This window comes from Perissodus microlepis, chromosome 7, assembly GCF_051167445.1.
Source record: "Perissodus microlepis isolate ML-2025 ecotype Zambia chromosome 7, ASM5116744v1, whole genome shotgun sequence".
Lineage (NCBI taxonomy): Eukaryota > Metazoa > Chordata > Actinopteri > Cichliformes > Cichlidae > Perissodus > Perissodus microlepis.
In genome coordinates, this window is record NC_140467.1 from 19,593,063 (window position 1) to 19,612,254 (window position 19,192).

The 19,192-nt window shown below is 39.9% G+C and overlaps 1 protein-coding gene across 3 annotated transcripts; it reads right to left on the bottom strand.

The window, feature by feature from the left end:
- Positions 1 to 6,353: 6,353 nt before the first annotated feature.
- hmg20a (high mobility group 20A) lies at positions 6,354 to 16,250 on the bottom strand. 3 transcript variants are annotated; one of them, XM_084934027.1, is made up of 9 exons: positions 16,131 to 16,250; positions 14,098 to 14,187; positions 13,727 to 13,936; positions 12,466 to 12,598; positions 11,154 to 11,191; positions 10,041 to 10,113; positions 9,548 to 9,763; positions 7,066 to 7,198; positions 6,354 to 6,882 (listed from the first exon to the last, which is right to left on the bottom strand). In XM_084934027.1, the coding sequence occupies exons 2-9, from the start codon at positions 14,161 to 14,163 to the stop codon at positions 6,879 to 6,881; spliced, it is 873 nt and encodes a 290-aa protein (XP_084790153.1). In that variant the 5' UTR covers positions 14,164 to 14,187; positions 16,131 to 16,250; the 3' UTR covers positions 6,354 to 6,878. The 3 variants fall into 3 exon arrangements, with proteins under 3 accessions (XP_084790153.1, XP_084790150.1, XP_084790151.1); XM_084934024.1 differs by having other exon boundaries at positions 10,041 to 10,116; XM_084934025.1 differs by lacking the exon at positions 6,354 to 6,882 and having other exon boundaries at positions 7,062 to 7,198; positions 10,041 to 10,116.
- Positions 16,251 to 19,192: the final 2,942 nt, after the last annotated feature.

A 19,192-nucleotide genomic window follows, 5' to 3' on the forward strand; every position in this document is an offset into this window, starting at 1 on the left:
TACTTTTACCATTTCTATATCGAGTGCGTGCATTTAAAATAAAGGTTATCTGAATACTGAGCGACTTCACTATATATGAACTGAAAGAGTTATTTTCAGTAAAGCGATAAAAAAAAAACACCGATGCACTCTGCGAGTCTATTCTCATACATTATTTGTAGTCCTGCTGTTGTGACATTTGTACAGCGCCATGTCCTTTCTGTTAATGGCAAACACGGTCATTATCGGTGACAGTAAATTATGACGTTACACTTCAAAGCACAAATTCATTTCCAATACTTCATAATCAAAAACTAATTATTCAAAATCTCATCTGTCTTGGAACGACAGTTTGAAAGGAGGCAAACAGATGGATTCAAAGGCGCCCTGAGTGCGTGTGTGTGTGTGTGTATGTATATGTGTGTGCATATGTCTGTTTGTGTGTAATAGTTATTGAAACGCGTTGAGTGCAGTTATTGAGTCTTTCGTTGACGTCATGCTTCTCTTAAGGGATGGTGACCAATGGAAAAAAAGAAATCCCCTCCTCCTGCTGCCTTCAGGCCCCTGCAGCCAACTGAGTGTTAAAAACTAAACAGATATGAAAACACATGTAAGGAAAAATGTGTCATTTTTTTCTAACAGTTTGTACACTTGGCAACCGAGTGTGTGTGTGTGTTTAGGTTAGAGTATCAAACTTTGGTGTGATAGATTACAGATTAAGGGTTTTGGTTTGTGCCTAATAGAAAGGAAATACTGGGTTTTGACAGGGGGTAACATTTGTGGCTTCAGTTTCACCTTGGAGGAAAAACGGTCAATTAACATAACACATAAATAATATCCTGGGTGGCAGCAACCTTGGTTTAATAGTACAGATCACATATTCTACCAGAGAATTTGGGAATAAGAGGAGAACCTGAAGGCAACATACTTGGGAAAAGGAGGAGGAACTGAGCCAGAAGTTGACATGTGGGAATGACTCAAGTTTTTTTTTTTTTCCTCATCACATTCCAGGCATTGTTTCCTCCTCTTTACTGCCCAGGTCCTGGGCACCGAGGCCAAGGACTTTCCAGGGCTGGAGGAGAGTGAGTATGAATGAATGATGGATAAAAGGAAGCGGAAGGATGACTCTGATTTTCTTCTTTTGGCATGTGCAGAGTCACTTTCTCCTTCTCCAATTAAATAAATACAATGAAGCGGCATTGTTTCATCCTTTGTTGCCCCAGGCCTTCTCTATGAGTGTCATGCTTGTCTGAGTAATTTGAAGAATATGAGCCTGTAAAATTACAAAAAATATTTTGGTATCGCAGTCACATGCAGCTCAAAAGTGTCTAAATGCAAGAAAAAAAAAGAGACATTTCTATATTTTTTGGACAGCTTTTTATGTTGTAAGCAAAGAACATTTCATCACAGTGGGAGCCGGGTTCAATGAGAGAGTGAGGCAGAAACAGGGAGATGTGAGTCAGGGTCGGCCGGCAAAAGAAAAGCGGTGAAGTTTGGACTGACTCATTGAAAGTAAGTGCACTGTCCCTGATAATAAAGCAGCAGAAAAATGACATGCAACTTTTTTCTTTATTTTCCCTATTATGGAACTAAGAGAAGCTGACAGACCACCAGTGTTGGTCAAGTTACTTGAAAAAAGTAATCAGTAACTAATTACTGATTACTTCCCCAAAAAAGTAATCCCGTTACTTTACTGATTACTTATTTTCAAAAGTAATTAATTACTTAGTTACTTTTTAAAAACACAATTTACAACCTGAATAGGTGATAAAGCGATAGATCTGTCAACCCAATTCTACTTTTTCTGCATAATCCATCATACAAAATGTAATCAAATGGAAAAGTCTCTTTTTTTTAAACTTGTTTTATCCGTTTTAATCTTTTAACTTTATGCATCAAGCAAAAATTAAATTATATGCACCATTCTCTCACTTGAAGAAATTAGTTTAACATTTAAACCTATTTTCTGCACATTCCAGCACATAAAATAAAATATTTTTTGTGTTTACACTCAGACTTTCAAATAGATGCAAGTAAAACACAGCAGAAAGTAAATAAAATCAAAGACTAGTGGTCCTGTTGCTCTATTTTCACCTGTAAAGCAGGAGTGGGGTAGGCGGAGGTGTGCTCTGGTGCAGGTGTGGCGCAGCGGTCAGTGAAAGAATCCGCGAGTTTCTCTGTGAATTTCCCATTACGTCGTTGCGCACTTGGAGCTTGTTTAGGGTTTTTTTTCGCTGTAAAAAGAAGTTTTCTTGGACGCTAATGTTTTTGTCACTTTTTATGGAATCAAACTCAAAGTAAGGTCAGTACTTCCACGCTTTAAACGCTGCACCTCATACTCTCTCCCGCACTCGATATATGATCCACTGTTGATCTGCACACAGCTGTTGTCACGAATGTCGCACCCGCTTACGTCACTGTCGTGAGACATTCTCGCAAAAAATTCACGGTTTTAGTAACGCAGTAACGCAGCGTTCCTACGGGAAAGTAAGGGTAATCTAATTACCGTTTTTGCAATAGTAATCCCTTACTTTACTCGTTACTTGAAAAAAGTAATCAGATTACAGTAACGCGTTACTGCCCATCTCTGCAGACCACACAGGAGAACATCCATCATCGCTGTGAACCTCAGACACCATTTATCTTGCTACATTTCTGTCTCATACGTTTGCTCGTTATAATGTGTTATTCAAGTAAACCCTCCAGAAAAACCTTTTCCTTTGAAATTTGAGGTGTTATCCATCCCCCGTTACTGTAAACCTCTTACTTCCAGACATAATGAGAATCTGCATCAGCAGATCAGAAACAGACCTTACAGAATGCGTCGGTTCAACTTTTTTTGGCACAAGACGACCGAGACCACAGCTGCAGAGAAGCTGCTCTGCAGCTGACCATAATAAAAGATCTTAATCTCCAATCTGGGAAATCAGCAGCCGAACATAAAAGTGATGCCAATGAACCGGTTTGATCATCTGAGCCCGTTTAAAGATAATGAGTAGTATTAGAAGTAAGGCAGTGCATACAAGCATTTCCATAAATGCATACCAGCTCGTGTAATTAAGCCAACACCAGTTTAGCTCAAGCCTGACTGACTGACAAAAGGTAGGCTCAATCTGACCATAATAGTGCATGTTATTATGGGAACAGAAGCCATTCAGGACACTGAGAGCGTCAAGTGCCAGTTCAGCACATGACGCCTGACTCATCCTCTCTCCTCTGAGTCACTCCCTCCTCCTTTTGGTCCAGGATCAGTGGCTCTCTGCTCCTCTCTCCTAATGTCAACCATTCTACGGACTGGATACCGGCCAGCGATGCAGGCACTGCCCCGCTGAGGAAGAAGACTTTTTTTTATTTAATTGTTTTGTATTCCACCGGGTGTTTCTCTGTTAAGACAAAAGACTGGGTGTGATGACGGCGTGGCAAGAAGAGGGCAAAAAGAGACGTCACGAGGGACCGAAGTGCTGCTTATCTGTCCCAACAATTCTGTCATGTCCTAAAACAGAGGTTATCACACAAGGCAGACTGGCTGCTTGGAAATAAGAGGGCAACATGTGAACCTCAAGGGAAAACGTGATAACAAGGTATCACAGGAGCCGCTACCGTCTGCAGTGTATTCCTTTTCCTTGTTGCTTTTACAGCTTTGGCCTAATATCAAAGAGAGAAAAAAAGCTGTAGTTAAGCCCATTATACAAATGAGCTTTATGACCTACTGCACACACTGATGCCATGTACATGAAAGGTGATCCTCGAAGCTAAAAAGGCAAGCAACTCTATTAACATATGAGATCTCAATGTTAACAGAGCTCTGCAAGATAACGTTTCTCACCCGTAGTATTTGGCATTGCGAATCAGTTGATCATGTTTGTTGACGCTAGCAGGCGTGAATGTACACGTGGGTCAACAGGGCTGAAGCTGAAGCCAAGTGAGGTGGGAATGTGGATGTTTCCTGAGTTATCTCTTTGGGGAGTTTTCATCAAGGAGAGGACTGAAGAGAAGACCAAAGCTATACTGGAGAACTCATAAAGGAAGACCTTGCTGTTAAATGGATAGGTAGACGGTAACTTTGGGGACCATGAGTCTTTTTATCTATCACCACCAGCAGCTCAAGCTTTTCACTTGACAACTGGGAAATCTCAGGATTCAAATTTTGTAAACATTGTTTTATCTTGCGCGATCCTGAATTCTCCTCTAGCACTTGTAGAAACCTGCAATCAGCTGGGATCAGGTTATCTTCCAGTTTGCAAATGTTATCTGGAAACAGAATCTGCTAAGCATCAGTACCTTAACACGGTCACTGTGAACACGTTTATTCTAACATCGCTCTAGTCATAGTCAGGTTAATGTACAGATTGCTTATGTGCATAAACAACATAAGGTCTTTAACAGTAAATATTACCCCCAAAAGCTGGCGTTTGATCGGCTTCTGGGCTGTAAAACGTCCGACTTTCACAATGCCCTGTTTCCAGAGGTCTCTTCACCAGTGCTGTATAGTGTACAGGAGCCGGGAGCTGGACTTTTGCAATGCAGTGGTCAGCAGCTCACTAGTTCACTGTATGAAATGACATATTGTCTCTGGGAACAGGACATCTGTTAGGAAAAATGCTGGCTGTGCTGCCATGACACATTATGAAGAGGAAGTGTCAGTTGGCACAAAAGGAAACGGGCATCAGTGAAAGGAAACAGGAAGGGCTCACAATGTAAAGTCAAAAGCTAATATAGTACTAACTTAGCAACTTTAGACTTCATATCCAGGCCAGCTTCACATCAGAGAACAGAAACACTTGCGTTCAATTTCTATAAAAATCGCAATATAAAAGTGTTTTACTAAAAAGGATTTATGGCACAGCCTTCTCCTGCGGCTTAATATGATTATGAGAGGGTAAATTCACAAACACGATACTGATGTGAGCCATTGCCGGTGAATGTGTTGCAGATTGCAATGTAATTGTATTTCTCTCTCTGCAAATTACAACAGATCTGCTCAGTTCGCTTCAGCAATCCAAATCTTTTTGACTTCACATATCAGCTGCAAGTAAATAGGCTCAGGTGCCAGCCAAGTAGATTATAGCAGATTAGCTTCTTGGTTTTATGTGTACAGTACACCTACTAAAATCTAGGCTTTTAGACAATGCCAAAGTCAAAGATCCAGAGTAATAAAACCAGCTGCTTTACCATCTACAGTTGTCTAAAGAGTGAGTGTCTTCACATTTGACAGAGTCGGTGTTATGCAGCAGGTAAACAAAAAAATTATTCAGAACTCTGACTTGTTGTCTGTTTTCCACTTGCCCACTAATCATAATTTAAGGACAAAAAGAAGTGCTTTTTCTAAATACTGCATTTGTTATTTTAAATCTAAAATCCAAAACTGAGAGACATATTCACTCCTTGATGGAGCACTCCAAGTGTGATCAGAGGCATCCTGCTTGCCTAATTATCCCACAGATGTGTCTACAACTTGATTAGTGTGCAACTGTAGCAAATTAATGGGTTGGATATAATTAAATAAGGCACAGAGTATTCCCAGAAGCACTCTGGCCTCAGTAATTATTAGGTCTGAGACAAAAACTCTACCGAACTGAACTCCAAGCAGTCTAGCAACATCCAGGCAGTGCTCTTTATCTGGATAATAAAGTCCCCAGCAGAAAAGCATGGTGGTGGTAGTATCACGCTATTGTGGCATTTCCCTGTTGTAACTTTCTGAAGAATGAATGCAGCCAAAAATGCAGACGCCCTTGAAAGAAGATGAACTGCTCTTGAACCTAGAGGGCAAAGGGAAGACAACAATGACTCGATACTTACAACCAAGACAATGCCAAAGTGGGTAAAGGATAGTGTTTAAACACCACAAAACGACTGTGGGACACCTGAAGACAGAAATTCAGTTTATAGACTTTCTACATTCATTCTGATCTGCAAGACCTGTCAGTAATAATTTAAACAAGATAATGTATACAGAGCTTTTAGAGACTTGCATTAAAATTTAAGCAGCTATAGCCTCTTAATATTATTATAATAATAATACTTTCATGATATTATTGGAAAACAGGAGAAAGATTTCAGTGACACTTGTGTTTGCATTAGGATTAACAAAGTTCTTTCTTATCTTAAATATTTCTAAACATGCATTTTCACGCTTCATGTTGGTTTATTAAATACAGATTGCCCCATTTCTAAACAATGTGTACAAAAAGTAAGTGGTCTGAATATTTTCTAAATCCACTGTATAAACTACACTAATGCTAAAAGATACTTGAAAAGCTTGAAGTTGGAAATCTAGGGCAATGGTGTCTTGTGTATTTAGCTCTGATTTCAGAGCAAACATATGGTATTCCCCATCATATCACGAACCTCTCCAAACAAACTTAAGGCTTACGTGATGTAAATGCATTTATTGAAAACACAAACACTTTTCACACAGAAAAAAAAGAAAACAAGAATGGCACATTTTTCACCTCAACAGAGCATGAAAGAAAGACAGTCTCTTCAACAGTATGTCCTGGGTATGTAAATACAAATCCACTGACAACACATCTGATAATGACTTAGATATTGTTCTGGAGGTTGCTATAAACAGACAGTGAAGACCGAACAGGAGCAATAACAACAGAAAAGTGTTGTAAATATTCTCTGATTACTTTATAAAACAAACTATGGCTATGTTAATAGTGTGTGAACAGGTTTTCAAAAAAAACAGAAGTAAAAAATTATAAATAAATATGAGACGCTACATTACCCTCGCTTGTATCACTTTAGCAGAGTAACAAAAGTTGTTTTAAACTCGGCTGAAATGAGAGATCAACAAAAAGACTGGACGTAAAGAGGAAGGGCATAAACCAGGAAGGAGCGTCTGTTTAATGTCCTGTGAGTCAGTCCATTGCATCAGCTGAACTTGAATCCAATTATCTGAGTCAAACAGCAGTAAAACACATGATTAAAATTCTTCACAGATGAAACAGGAAAAACATTCAACTATGGTGAAGCAGAAGCATAAGAGTGGCCTGTACATGAACTAGGAGAGTAAAGTGAAAATTGCATCAAGTAATATGTAGAAAAATCTAAATTGGAGTGGATGGAGGTATCTCTTACCTGTCCAAGCGGTTGACCACCTCTCTCACAGTGTTGATGAGATTCTCGTGTTCTTGAGGGTTACTGACAATGATGCTATGGAGCTTCTTCATGTAGGAATCAATGGTTTCAAGAGTGGGCGTCTCTCCACTGCCTGCAGGCCCACAAGTGTGTGTTTTTCAGGTCAAATATGTTCACAGAAAAGCACAGATATGACCAAATATGGCTCTCAAGCAAGAATAGATAACACAAGCAAGATTTATCACATCGTAGTAGGACGACTCATACGACACGGTCATGCTGGACACTGTTGACTTTTCCAAAGTAATGTCAAAAATGCTTCTGAACGGATTCCTGCATTTCCAGACACATGCTAACCTACAATTCCCCAAAGCGACCCTCATACTAAATCATAAATTTGGCTCTGTTACAACCAGAGTCCCAACTACTGCCACTAGCAGAGGTGCAACAAACAACAGTAAAATCTACAAACATGAATTGAGCAAGTTCTCGTCCAAGAGACCTTACAGTCTTTGTTGAGCTTCTCAGAGACTAGACTTGAGAGCGTTTTGCAATCAACTTTCAGTGCGAAGCTCTTAGGAAATAATTCCAGGAGTGTTCTGACTATTTCTGCTGTTTGCAGACTCAGTGTCTCTGCTATGAGAAAGACATTCAAACAGGTGTGGGAGAAAATTGCCAGGAAAACATCACAGCTGTGAACTCAGCATAGACTTTAAATGTAGATGAAACAAGAGTAAAGACAGTGGGAGCAAATTCCATTTCAACAATAAATTACATTAAAATAAAGAATTCCCTGATTCCCAGGCTCATTACAAAATGGTCTACAAACAAAAAAATTGAGTTAGCCGTGTTTAAATGTGTGGATTAATAGAAGATTCTGGAGCTCAAGGAATAAATAAATACTTTGTCTATGTGTATGTATGGCTCACCATCTTCAACCGTGACTGTAGAACTAATATCTTACTACACTGGTTCGTGTGTGTCGAGGGATGAAATACTGTTAGTGGATCTTAAGTCGATACCAGTTTATGATGTGCATTCATCAGCATCACACTGAGCCCAAAAGTGCAATTGCACAATTTAAGAAATAAAAGCAGTGGATTTCTATCTTGTTTTTTTGCAGGGTTTTCCATTAGGTACCAGCTACTTTTTTATTACCGTAACTGTCGGGCTATAAGCCGCTACTTTTTGCACAAGCTTTGAACCCTGCGGCTTTTAGTCAGGTGCGGCTTTTCTATGGATTGTCCATGATTTTTGTGATATCGTAAGAGGATTTGTTTTGTTTGTTCCGCTGTTCTACGGCACTACATTGCCTGGCGGAAGGATCGGGGTTCAAGAGTGGTATGTTGGTCACATGTCCGTCCGCCAGGCAACGTAGTGCTGTACGAAGTAGCGCGAAAAACAAACTTCAAAGTAGCGCTACGCGTTCAGCAGGAGGTGTGGATGATGAGCGGCGATAAACTTGCGAAAAGCAAGTTATGCCCAACTCCACCAGTGGATTCTGACAGCGTGGAAAAGTGTGAAAACATCCATGATCACCAACGGATTTCGAAGGGCTGGACTGCTGCATGATGGAAAGGAGGACACCGCCACGGCCCTTCTGAGGGTGTTCGACTCTGACACTGACAACGAGGATTTCTTTGGTTTTGAAAGTGACAACGAAGGAGAGAAGCGGAGAGTGGATGACGTAGCCATCCTGAGCCTGTTCGTATCCGACACTGGAGAAGAGGACTTTGGTGGTTTTAGTGCGCAGGAAGATGGTGGTGAATGACTGACTTTTCTTCTTGTTAAAGCCGTGTCACAGCACCTGAGCCTAAAAGGTAGGCCGAATCTATTTTTCTGGTGTGCTGTAGGTTATTGTTATGTACTACATTTGTTACTCATTTATGAAGCACAGTACATGTTTCGTACATGTAATTACCGGTACTTGTACATATACCTAAAAAGTTATGCAAATATGTACCCGTAACTTGTTTTTCAAAATATTAATAAAAGGGGTGTGTCTCCAAACAGCCATCTCTTTCCTGACAATTCCCTTTGTGCATATTCTCTTACATATGATAAGTCAACATTGAAACACCTGCGGCTTTTAGTCAGGTGCGGCCAATGTATGTACAAAACAGGATTTTCCCCTGATTTTAGCTTGTGCGGCTAATATTCAGGTGCGCTTTGTAGTCCGGGAAATACGGTACCTGCTCGGCCGGGGTTCCAAGCAATCCAAACAGGTACTAAATACTAGGTATATATTCGGTTCGACGTCCACCTTTGTTGTAGCGTTCGTGTCGCATTTTAATTATGCTGCTATGACAACAAGCATGCAAACAAGGTACTACTGGGTTGTGATGGAAAACCAGCCGATCCAAGTCAATCCGTGGCGACTCGACCCAAGTAGGTACTAATGGAAAAAGAGCTTTATTAACGCGATCTTTGTTTGACACCTTTGTGAATGCAGGATCCACAGAATAGTGCTGGGTGCTCTCACCAGGCAGGGGTATAGTGGAGAAGCTAGAGCTGAGAGCCTGGCGCAGGGTCTCCAGGTGTTGGTGAAGGAGCCCGTTGCGTCCCCGCTCCTGCATGACGTCCCCTTCCAGCCTCTCTACAGCGCCGCGCATGCTCTCCACGTGCTTCTGCAGGGCTGCGTTACGCTCCTCATACTCCATGTTTGTCTTACGCAGCTGCCGCAGCTCAGCTTCACGTGCTGTTCAGGGAAACGTATGCAGAAGAAAGAGAACAGTGGTAGATCACAGGGGGAGCTCTGGGGCAGATGACACATCTACACATCAATTTTTCATTTGCTCTGAGAGTTTAGGACATCAGTGAGTTGCAAGCGGAGCTATTTTAGGACAGTGCCCATAAAGTGTGGTGGTCCTTAAAGTAGCAGAAGAATGTGTTTAGAAACTAGACAAATGGACACAAAGTTTAAAAACAAATAATCATTTTTAAGAAGACAGCAGGTTGGGATCGAGCTCTTTTACCTTTGCTGTGGTTTAGAAACTCCTCTGTGAAGATCGGTATGTCAAACACAGTTCTGTCCTTTCCCTCTGCATCCTTCTGTTTATAACCGGAGACAACGAGACAGAAGGAGATAAGCTCAACTGTGAAAACACTTGGCCACGCAGACTGACAGCAAAGAGGTGGTCATTTATCTAGCTGGGCTGTGTGCGGGTGGGTAATTGATTTTATACCTAGCCACCGGGGAAATACAGTGATACAGTATAAGAAATGAGGAGGTAGACGTAATCTCATCAGCGGTGCTTCTACAATATCAAAGGCTCTGAAATGGTTTGCAATAAATTTGCAATAAAATACATTTTGAAACAGAAGCGCAAGACGCAGCACAGCTTTAATCCCCTCCTCTAAAAGAATGCATCATCTTTCCTCACATCTTAACATAATGACATTAATGCTGAATCCTCATTAAATTCAAAACACTGGTATTCCCTCAGGAATCTGTGATTCCAAGTCAAGTCACCTTGGCTATAACCCTTCAGAGTGTGCTAAAAGACTTACAAAGGAAACCTCTTAAACACACGCAGAACTTAATAAAAACGAATTACACAGTTAGTACAAGGCAAGCGTTTGGATCAAAAAACACAGCACCAAAGAGGATTAAGCCCGCTTTAGTCATGCAACAATAGGCACTTAACACACAGAGCAAGATGAGGGCAAACAACCCAACAAGTTTCCTGGGTGACAGAAGCCAGAAAACACACACATATTAAGAAAACTTTCAACTAATGACTAATTCTCTTTCATTTCATGCTATTACAGCTTCCTCATAAATACTAATAAAGAGACCATGATGGAAAAATTACATTAGCACCAATATAGATGTGATTCACAAAATGCCACATTTGCTTTGTTTTTCTGTAAATACACCATGACCCCAACATTTCTTCTGTTTGCTTTACAACCGCTAAAATGCTGACTAAGTACATAAAGTGCTCATGTCTTCCTCTTTACTCGACAATGATATCCCCCTCAACATAATGAGTGATCTTATCTCATTATTAACTTTGTGTTTGAAGTGTTTTAAAAGATAGAGTCAGAGTACGTGTGAACGAGCAGGGACGGAAAGAGTCACTGACCTCGTGAAGGGCCTCGTTGGCTACCTGGTGTCCGACATCTGGAGTGGAAGGAAAGAAGCAAAGAGGACAGCCGATGATTCATTTATCTGGAGAGGTGTGTCTTTACCACAACACAAACTGACAGAGTGAGCAAAAGTAGTTCAAGTAAGGACAAAATAAATCCCCTCAGTGCACTTTGTATTGTGAATCATCGGGAACAAAGCAGGGCATCAAGTTCAGATCACGTTCTCGTATTTTTTTTCAAGAGCACAGCTGTTTGTGTCGTTAACATTTCTGGGATTTAAAAGAAGAGAGCTGAAGGAGAGGTAATGCCGACCTTATGTCGAGCAAGCAAAGCAACGGCCTCTTGGCCTTAACTTGAACTGTTACTCATGAGCTCAACTAAGAAGTTGCAAAGTATCGTTTTCGATTTTTCCGCTGAATGAAGAAAAAACAAAGAATTTGTTGTGATTTATGTTTTACTAAATACTGAAATATGTTCAATTACTAAACTGTAAGCAGAAATATGTTAGGGGTCTCTGTTAATCAGAAAAGATTTGATAGTTTTGTTTTGTCACAATCGACTTAATGTGTATGCATTATTAGTATTTTTATTCATTTAAGCAGAAAATCACAAAAGTATTGATGAGAATTAGTGTCCGACTGATATTAGCCATTTACTGGTATATCTGCATTTGTATTTTTAACGTCCAATAAATATAATACATTTAAAATTTTAAAAAGAAGACGGGAAAAACACACTTGGAGCATGTTACGAGTCTTAATGTTACGTATTTTGGCTAGGGAGTGTTAGGGAAATCTTTTTATTTTCCTCTGTATGTGTGTGGAAAAAAAAAATATCAGCCAAAAATCAGTATTGATATCAGTCTTATAAATCCTGTATTGGTCAAAAAATATATATTGACTCTAATGAGATATGATTTTACAGGAAAGCTCTAAATGATCATTTGGTTCCCTGTTCGAGGACTCCTTCAAAACTCAACATTTTCCTCTCCTGAAGAGAGATTTCAAACTTCCATTTTGTGTGATAATGATTTGAAAAGACAAACAGGAACCACAAGAACACACTGACTGCTCACTGTACGGTATGATTTTCATTAGATACACGTTTATGTGAGTCATCCTGTCTGGAAGGGATTTGCGCACCAAAGAAAGGCTGGATTATCCAAATATCATCAGACAAAGGAAGTAACTCACTTGCCAAAAGCTTTCAAACGGCAGACCCTAATGGATGGTGGGCCACGAGCCAAACTTTTGATTTTCAGCATTCGATGCCAACCAGCCACCCTGCTGTTTTCTGACCAGATCTCACCTCCTCTGTGCCTCTTGCCCTTCTGCTTCTCCTGGACCTTCCTGGTGAAATGTTTGTAGGCCTCCGTCTTCTGGTACTTCTCCAGCTCTCGCATGTAGCGCTCCTTATCGCGCTCTGCCTCGTCCAAGTATCGCTGCAGAGACGAGAAACAAAGGTGAGAAAAGCCGGGGAGACTTAGATGCAAAGGCTGGAAATAAGATTTGTGCAAAATATGATGGAGGATGATTGTGGGTTAGATTGTGAGATGAGTGGGAGTAATTATTCCTAATCAGTATGAATTCTTTTCAACAAACTAAAAAAAAAAAAACCCTGCAATTTTCCAATATTAATAACCTACATTCGCTCAATTCACAGAAGGGAGAAAAAGCATCTTGTAATATAATTAGTAGAAAAGCTTATTAAACCATCTCCATTCAGAGGTCTCGTCCCAGCGTACCGCCTAATCAGTCTGAGCTTTTGACTCTGTGTGAAACACATCGGCAGCAAAGTTGCACATGCTCTTTGCCAACTTTGGAAAACAAAACATGTCCAGACATTTCAAATATTCTCTGTAAAAATAGCAAGAAGAAAAACTCCCACACTGAATAGTATAAATACTAGATTAAGAATGAGGATTTTTCTTCTCTTTTGCTAGCATTTGTGAGCTGTTCAAGAGCTAAAGGGACTCCAAAATGATTACGTTTCTGCTGGATCTTTAAATGTGCATCTTAAGCTCAGTGGTCCATCTATAGATTGGGACTGGAATAAAAAAGTTAATCTGTTAGAACAAAACTCCAAATGCTTCAATCATAAGACGATGCTCGTTTCTGCTGTTCTTGTATTGCATCTGAGGGCATCAAGCTTCGACAATACAATCTGTTAGAGGCCGTCAGAGATTCTTTGTCAGCTGCAAACACACGGTTGCTATGGATTCTAAGGGAACTTTTTCCCTAAGCCATTTTTGTGCAAAGTGAAAAATTACATGACGCTTTGCTGGTTTGAGGTATTGTTAAATCTGGCAAGGGATACTCTGTGTTGGCATGTTCCAGATGAATATTGCTTGCTTCTGCTGTCTTCATGTTCTTCCACTGCTTTCTCAAAAGCTGCACTCCATAGTTGGATGTGAGTGAAAACATAGAGATTTGTTTTTAATCCTTTTGCAGGTAATCTTAAAACAGACTCGCAATCAACTGGAAAGAAATGCCAACAGAAATGTTTTGACACATGTCTCTCCACCACTGTGGGCTCACTGTGTAATCCTGTCTCGAACTTCTCTGCTGACCTGCTTCTCCTCGGGGGGCAGCTTGCTCCACTCGTTGCCCAGCATCCTTGTAATCTCTGGAAAGGGCACGTCTGGACGCTCTGCCCGTAGCTGCTCCCGTCTGTCGTTCATGAAGCGAACGTAGCCCGTCAGGGGGGCCTTGGGAGCGTTGCTGTCCTTCATTGGCTTCTTCCTCTTCCTCCCCTTGGTCCAGCTGCCACGTCGGGGTTTCTGCCAGAAAACAAAAACAAACATGTTTTAAAGGTTCACGTAGGGGTTCTACCCTGACGTGTACTGGCAAGACTTTCTTTTAGTGTGAACTGGAATTTTTATTAATTTATATATGTATTTTTTTAAACGTGTCATTCGATATCTGTGTGTTCACCTCTTACCTCATCTCCGTTTCTCTGGCTGTTGTTGTCAGCATTGGCTCCAGGTGAGCCTGTCTGCTCATCCATGACTCTTACGAGGGAAGATTAGATCTGGAGGAAAACACTAGATGTTAGAACAAAAAACATTTCACAGCAGAAACAGCCAATAAACTATTTTTTAAAAATGAATATACGATCTCAAAAGGCCAATGTTTAGTTAACCTAAAGATTGCCATAGATTGCTGCCTAAAGGTGGGTTAAGCATTTTGAGACTGATCGGCTTCTTGTCCAAACTCCACCCAGGTTTGGCTGCAAAACAGTCTCTTGGCCAGCCACATTTCCTCTAATAGAAATGTCTTGCTGCTATCAATCACAATTGAGCAAGTAAATGAAAAAAGAAAAACATAACACATTCACTTCTCAAGCACTAACGCAGCCTATTTTTAACAGCAGCAGCGTGGCAGTATTGCCTTAAACTTGGAGATAAGAGAACACCACTCAACGTGCTAAAACACTCTCTCAATAAAACCGCACTCACTGAATATCAGTGCTTAAAAAAAATGAGATTAACTTGGAATCGCCATATTTTGGGAGCCTCTAACCCACTTGAAAACAATACAAAGCATTGGTGCAAAAAAACACCAAATGAATGGCGATAGCACGGAATTAAAACCTGTGCTGATTCAGGCAGCTGCAGCCCAGGTTGAGCTCTATATATAGGAGCAACACTGTGCATTTTAACCTTTGACCTCTCCTTTGACAACATGGGAAATACACCTCTTTAGCCTGGATGTGGTTTCTGCCCTCTGCCATTAAATACTGTGGGAAAAGTCACAGAGGAATTAGTCAGTCGACCTCAAAAAGCTCTTATGGAAAGCCCCCCCCCCCCAAGAAGAGAGGGGTAAGCCAGGGTTTTCTTTCTTAGACTTTTTTTTAAGACCCTGAAAAAGTGATAATAAAATCCAGTCGTTCTGCAAACTTATCCCCTGTCTGTCATCCAAGGAAGCTTATTTGATTTTACTTTAGGAGTTCTGGGTTAGGTTGTAAGACTCCGGGTTTGACTAAAAAAAAAAATCTCACAAAGAAGAAAAAAAGAGCACAGAAAAGACTAAACGATGCTCTGTGTAGCAGAAAAAGGCTATGCCACAGTGCCCTCTGCTGGACCTTAGCACATGATGCATGACTCAAAGCTCTTTTCTCCAGATAAAATGGTCCACTATCACAATCTGTGAGATAAAATATGATGTTTAATAGTTTCACCTTTTTACACGGTGGCATATTCAAGCAGCATGTGATCACCATAAGGCATATACCAGAGTGCGCTTTGTCCTTTATTATAGTATACAGCTTTACCTTGGTACAAGGAGGTACCTAGGCCAACTGATGTTCCTATGTTTTACACAGCAGCAGCTATAAATTATTAGACACCACAGGATGCTGTTAGGTTTAGGAGCTCTCTGTCAGTCGTTACGACGTTTATGTATGTGTATGTGGGATCTTCTCTGTGTGATAATCAACCATTAGCGTTTAGCCATTAGCGGCCTAACCCCTGAAGCAGTATGTTTAAACAGTAACACGCTAGGCCAGATAGTTATTAAACTTACATTTAACTTACTGTAGATAGATGTTTATGTGGGCTATTATACTGATGTATCGCTAAAATTAAATGAATAAACAATAATCCATTTGGCCAACAGGAATAGCGAACTATACTGGCTGCTACATGATGCTAACATACACTTGCTAAGCAAAGCTAACAGCTGCGACAGGCAAACTGCACTCTTGGGCTGTGTGTCAGCTGAATGGCAATCAATCGACTAAAAAAAAAGGAGACATATTCAAATGATAATTATCAGAAGTAACAAGCTAACACCAATACATTAAACTTCTTAGCTGATTGCGAAGTGTGCTCCTAGCTAGCGTTAGCAATCCATTAGCATGAAGATGGGTCATCGAAAGCCTTTGTTTTCATTTAACCTTGACATGTGATTTGATACATCAGGAATCTAAATATTTTATATGGATATAACGGAAGCCACTGTGTGGAAACTAACCTTAGATAACGCACCCTCTAGCTGGAGCTGCCCAGAATATTTTCCTAATCAAAACAATAAAAATGTCCACTCAGATAGAATCGCACCGGATAGACAGAAAGCATGGGGGCTCCTGATCTACTTTGTCCTACTACAGACGGTTTTCCCTACGCGTATGATTTGATGTTTCATAATATCAATGCTTTTTTGGCAGTTATGAGAAAAGCAATGTATTTATAGCGCAATGCGACTTTTCTGAATATATATATATAATAGGCAATAAATTTATGCATTTGACTGTAACTGGGTGGTCTCTGATTCCACCCATGCAAAACAAGCAAGAGAAAAAAACAGCATAAGAAACGAAAATTAGAAAATATTTTCTACGTGATGTCTTTAAAACCCACAAAAGCTGATTTTCTTTGATTCTATACAGCGACCTGCTCTATGCTTTCTAATTCTTGGCCTCATTTTTCTTCGTGTACCCAACAGACCACCCTCATTTAGAGCGCTACCTCCCCCTACTGTTGAGCATAAGCATTACATGTCTTAAATTGATACGTTTTTCAAAGTCAAATCTCTTGAGAAATTTCAAGCCTTAAGCCTTACTAATCAAACACGGGAACAAGCTACAAACCAGAGCTTGTTAGAAGTATTTAATAGATGAGATGAAAATCTTTCTTCTGATTTGGATTTCAGTTAGGAGTCTTTAGTCTTTTTGTAATTTATAAGACAATCCACATTAATTCAAGTACCACTGTTATTTATTTTATTTAGCCTTTATTTAACTGGGAAATCCCTCAAGATTATTCTCTCTTTTGCAAGGGAGGCCTGTCCAAGATGGTGCACCATTGCAAAATTACAAATTATAAATGAATTATAACTCAGTACACATAAGAGGAAATAAAGCAGGCCAAAGTTAACATAACAGGAACATAATATAAAAATAGAATGAATAAATACATAGAGTCCAGCTTATGAATAACACTTGCGCTCTTCAAACACAGAAGACTTTATAATAGCTCTGAACTCTCCAAGGGGGACTAACACATTAAAAAAAAGAGAAGTCTGCACTACCAAGTTCAGAAGAAATCCTACAGAGGAGTGCAAATTAGTAGCTGCTGTTTTAGGAGTTTACACAGACAAGAAAGGGTGTACAAATATACCAGTGCTGTTGTCTCCTTACAACGGCACAGCTTAATGAGGGACACGAAACCAGATTATAAAATGATATTATTATGAAATGTAAAGTGCAGAGAAGGCAGCATGTATGTAAATATGTGAAAGGTAAAGGTGAGCATAATCAAGAGAATTTAAGAATGCACTAGGTGCTCTCTTACTAGGTGCATAAATACCTAAATATTTGTTGGTTGATACTCTTTCAATAAAGTCTATGCCTAGCAAATAAAAACAAACATTTTGTAAGAGATCTGGACGTGCTTTCTGGAAAGCAGCATTATGCAATGATGCAATGATAACTGTGGGTGGCTGTAGCTCATGAGGTAGAACAGGTCACCTACTGATCGGAAGGTTAGTGGTTTCCTGACTCCTGGATTTCAAGTATCCTTGCTTTATCCTTGTTCTGAAGGATACTATCAAGATATTAACCCCACGTTGCTCTCCGATTCATCCATCGAAGTATGAATGTAGTTTAGAAGAAAGTGCTTGTGTGATTGGGTGAATGTGACATATTGTATAGAGCGCTTTGAGTACTCCAAGAGAGTAGAAAAGCGCTATATAAGAATCAGTCCGTTTACCATCTGATCCAGACTGAAGCCAGCTGAGTAAAGTATTGTGTCACCTGCATAAAGTTCCACTTTAGCTTCCCAATGTTATTAATAAAAAACAGAAAATTAAACAGAGCCATTATCAAAACAAACTAAAACTGAACTTTAGGGGATTCCTTTTGAAATTTTGACATGTATCCATCTGTATAAACATAGTGTTAATACAGATGGCTGGTTCAAGTAGCTCCTGAGGCGTGCAATAGCCCCGTCACTGAAAGCAACATCACTGAGCCTAACAACAGCTTGGTCTACAGAATCAAATGCCTTTGATAGATTAGCAACTGAGGCGGCACAGATGCTTCCTGTCCAAGGAATTAATGATATTAATATAATTTGTCACCGACCTATTTGTTGTTACGGTAATATGACCTAGTCTAAAGCCAGACTGGGTTTCACCTACAGTCTTACTGTCAACCAAGCACTCTTTCAACTGAGAGTTGGATCCACATTGAAAGTGTGGATGCAGGGGAATAATTGTTTAAATCTGCGAGGCCCCCCAAATTTTAATAAGGAGCAAACACAGGCTGCTTTCCAGGTATTAGGGATCATATTATTCTAGGGACTCAGATTAAAAACAGCCGTAACAGGCTCAATAATAAAATCAGCTGCATGCTTGAAAAGATAAGTATTTAGACTGTCAGGTCTAGATAACCCTTTTTGGATCAGTGGATTTCAAAGCTTTGCAAGTCACCACAGTCAAAACAGGTCTAAAGACAAAAAGGTTCTTTGAAAAGGCTAGATGACATTCAAATCAGAACACAGGCACTTTGTCACATTTGTATTAAAAAAAGAACTAGCTGTTCATTAAAATGTCCAACAATATCAGCTTTACTCTTAATCTCAACTCAGTTAATTAATATATAGTCAGGCAGGACTGGAGCAGAACTGGGAACATGACAGTAATTTTATCTGATTCCAAAATTTAGAGGGTTTATTCAGGTTTTATGGCGTTGTGACTTTGACTTTTGAGTCTTAGACTTGAAAAAAGTTGCATGTAAAGTTTTTACATTACACTAACTGCTGATATAATTACTGTATAGATCATGTAAAAATACCTGTTCAAGATGATTAAAAATACATTTGAAAAGCATAACAAGGTTGTGTTTTTTCTTTGTAACTAATGGTGGATTTGAGTACACATCCACGTAGGTGTAGATAAAATCACAACTCTCTCTGTGGGTTAATGTGGGGTGTTCAAACAGTTTTGGTGTGAGAAACAGAACTAAAACCTTCGCTAAGATGCAAGATAAAAGCGTGTGCTTCCGAGAGGGAGAGCGAAACAGGGAAGGCTAATGC

Excerpts from the sequence above, each read along its gene's own strand:
- hmg20a (XM_084934024.1), bottom strand. The coding sequence starts at position 14,163 with ATGGATGAGCAGACAGGCTCACCTGGAGCCAATGCTGACAACAACAGC. Across the intron at positions 13,937-14,097 it reads GCCAGAGAAACGGAGATGAG|AAACCCCGACGTGGCAGCTG; the intron begins GTAAGAGGTGAA and ends GTTTTCTGGCAG. Across the intron at positions 10,117-11,153 it reads CCAACGAGGCCCTTCACGAG|AAGGATGCAGAGGGAAAGGA; the intron begins GTCAGTGACTCT and ends GGTTATAAACAG.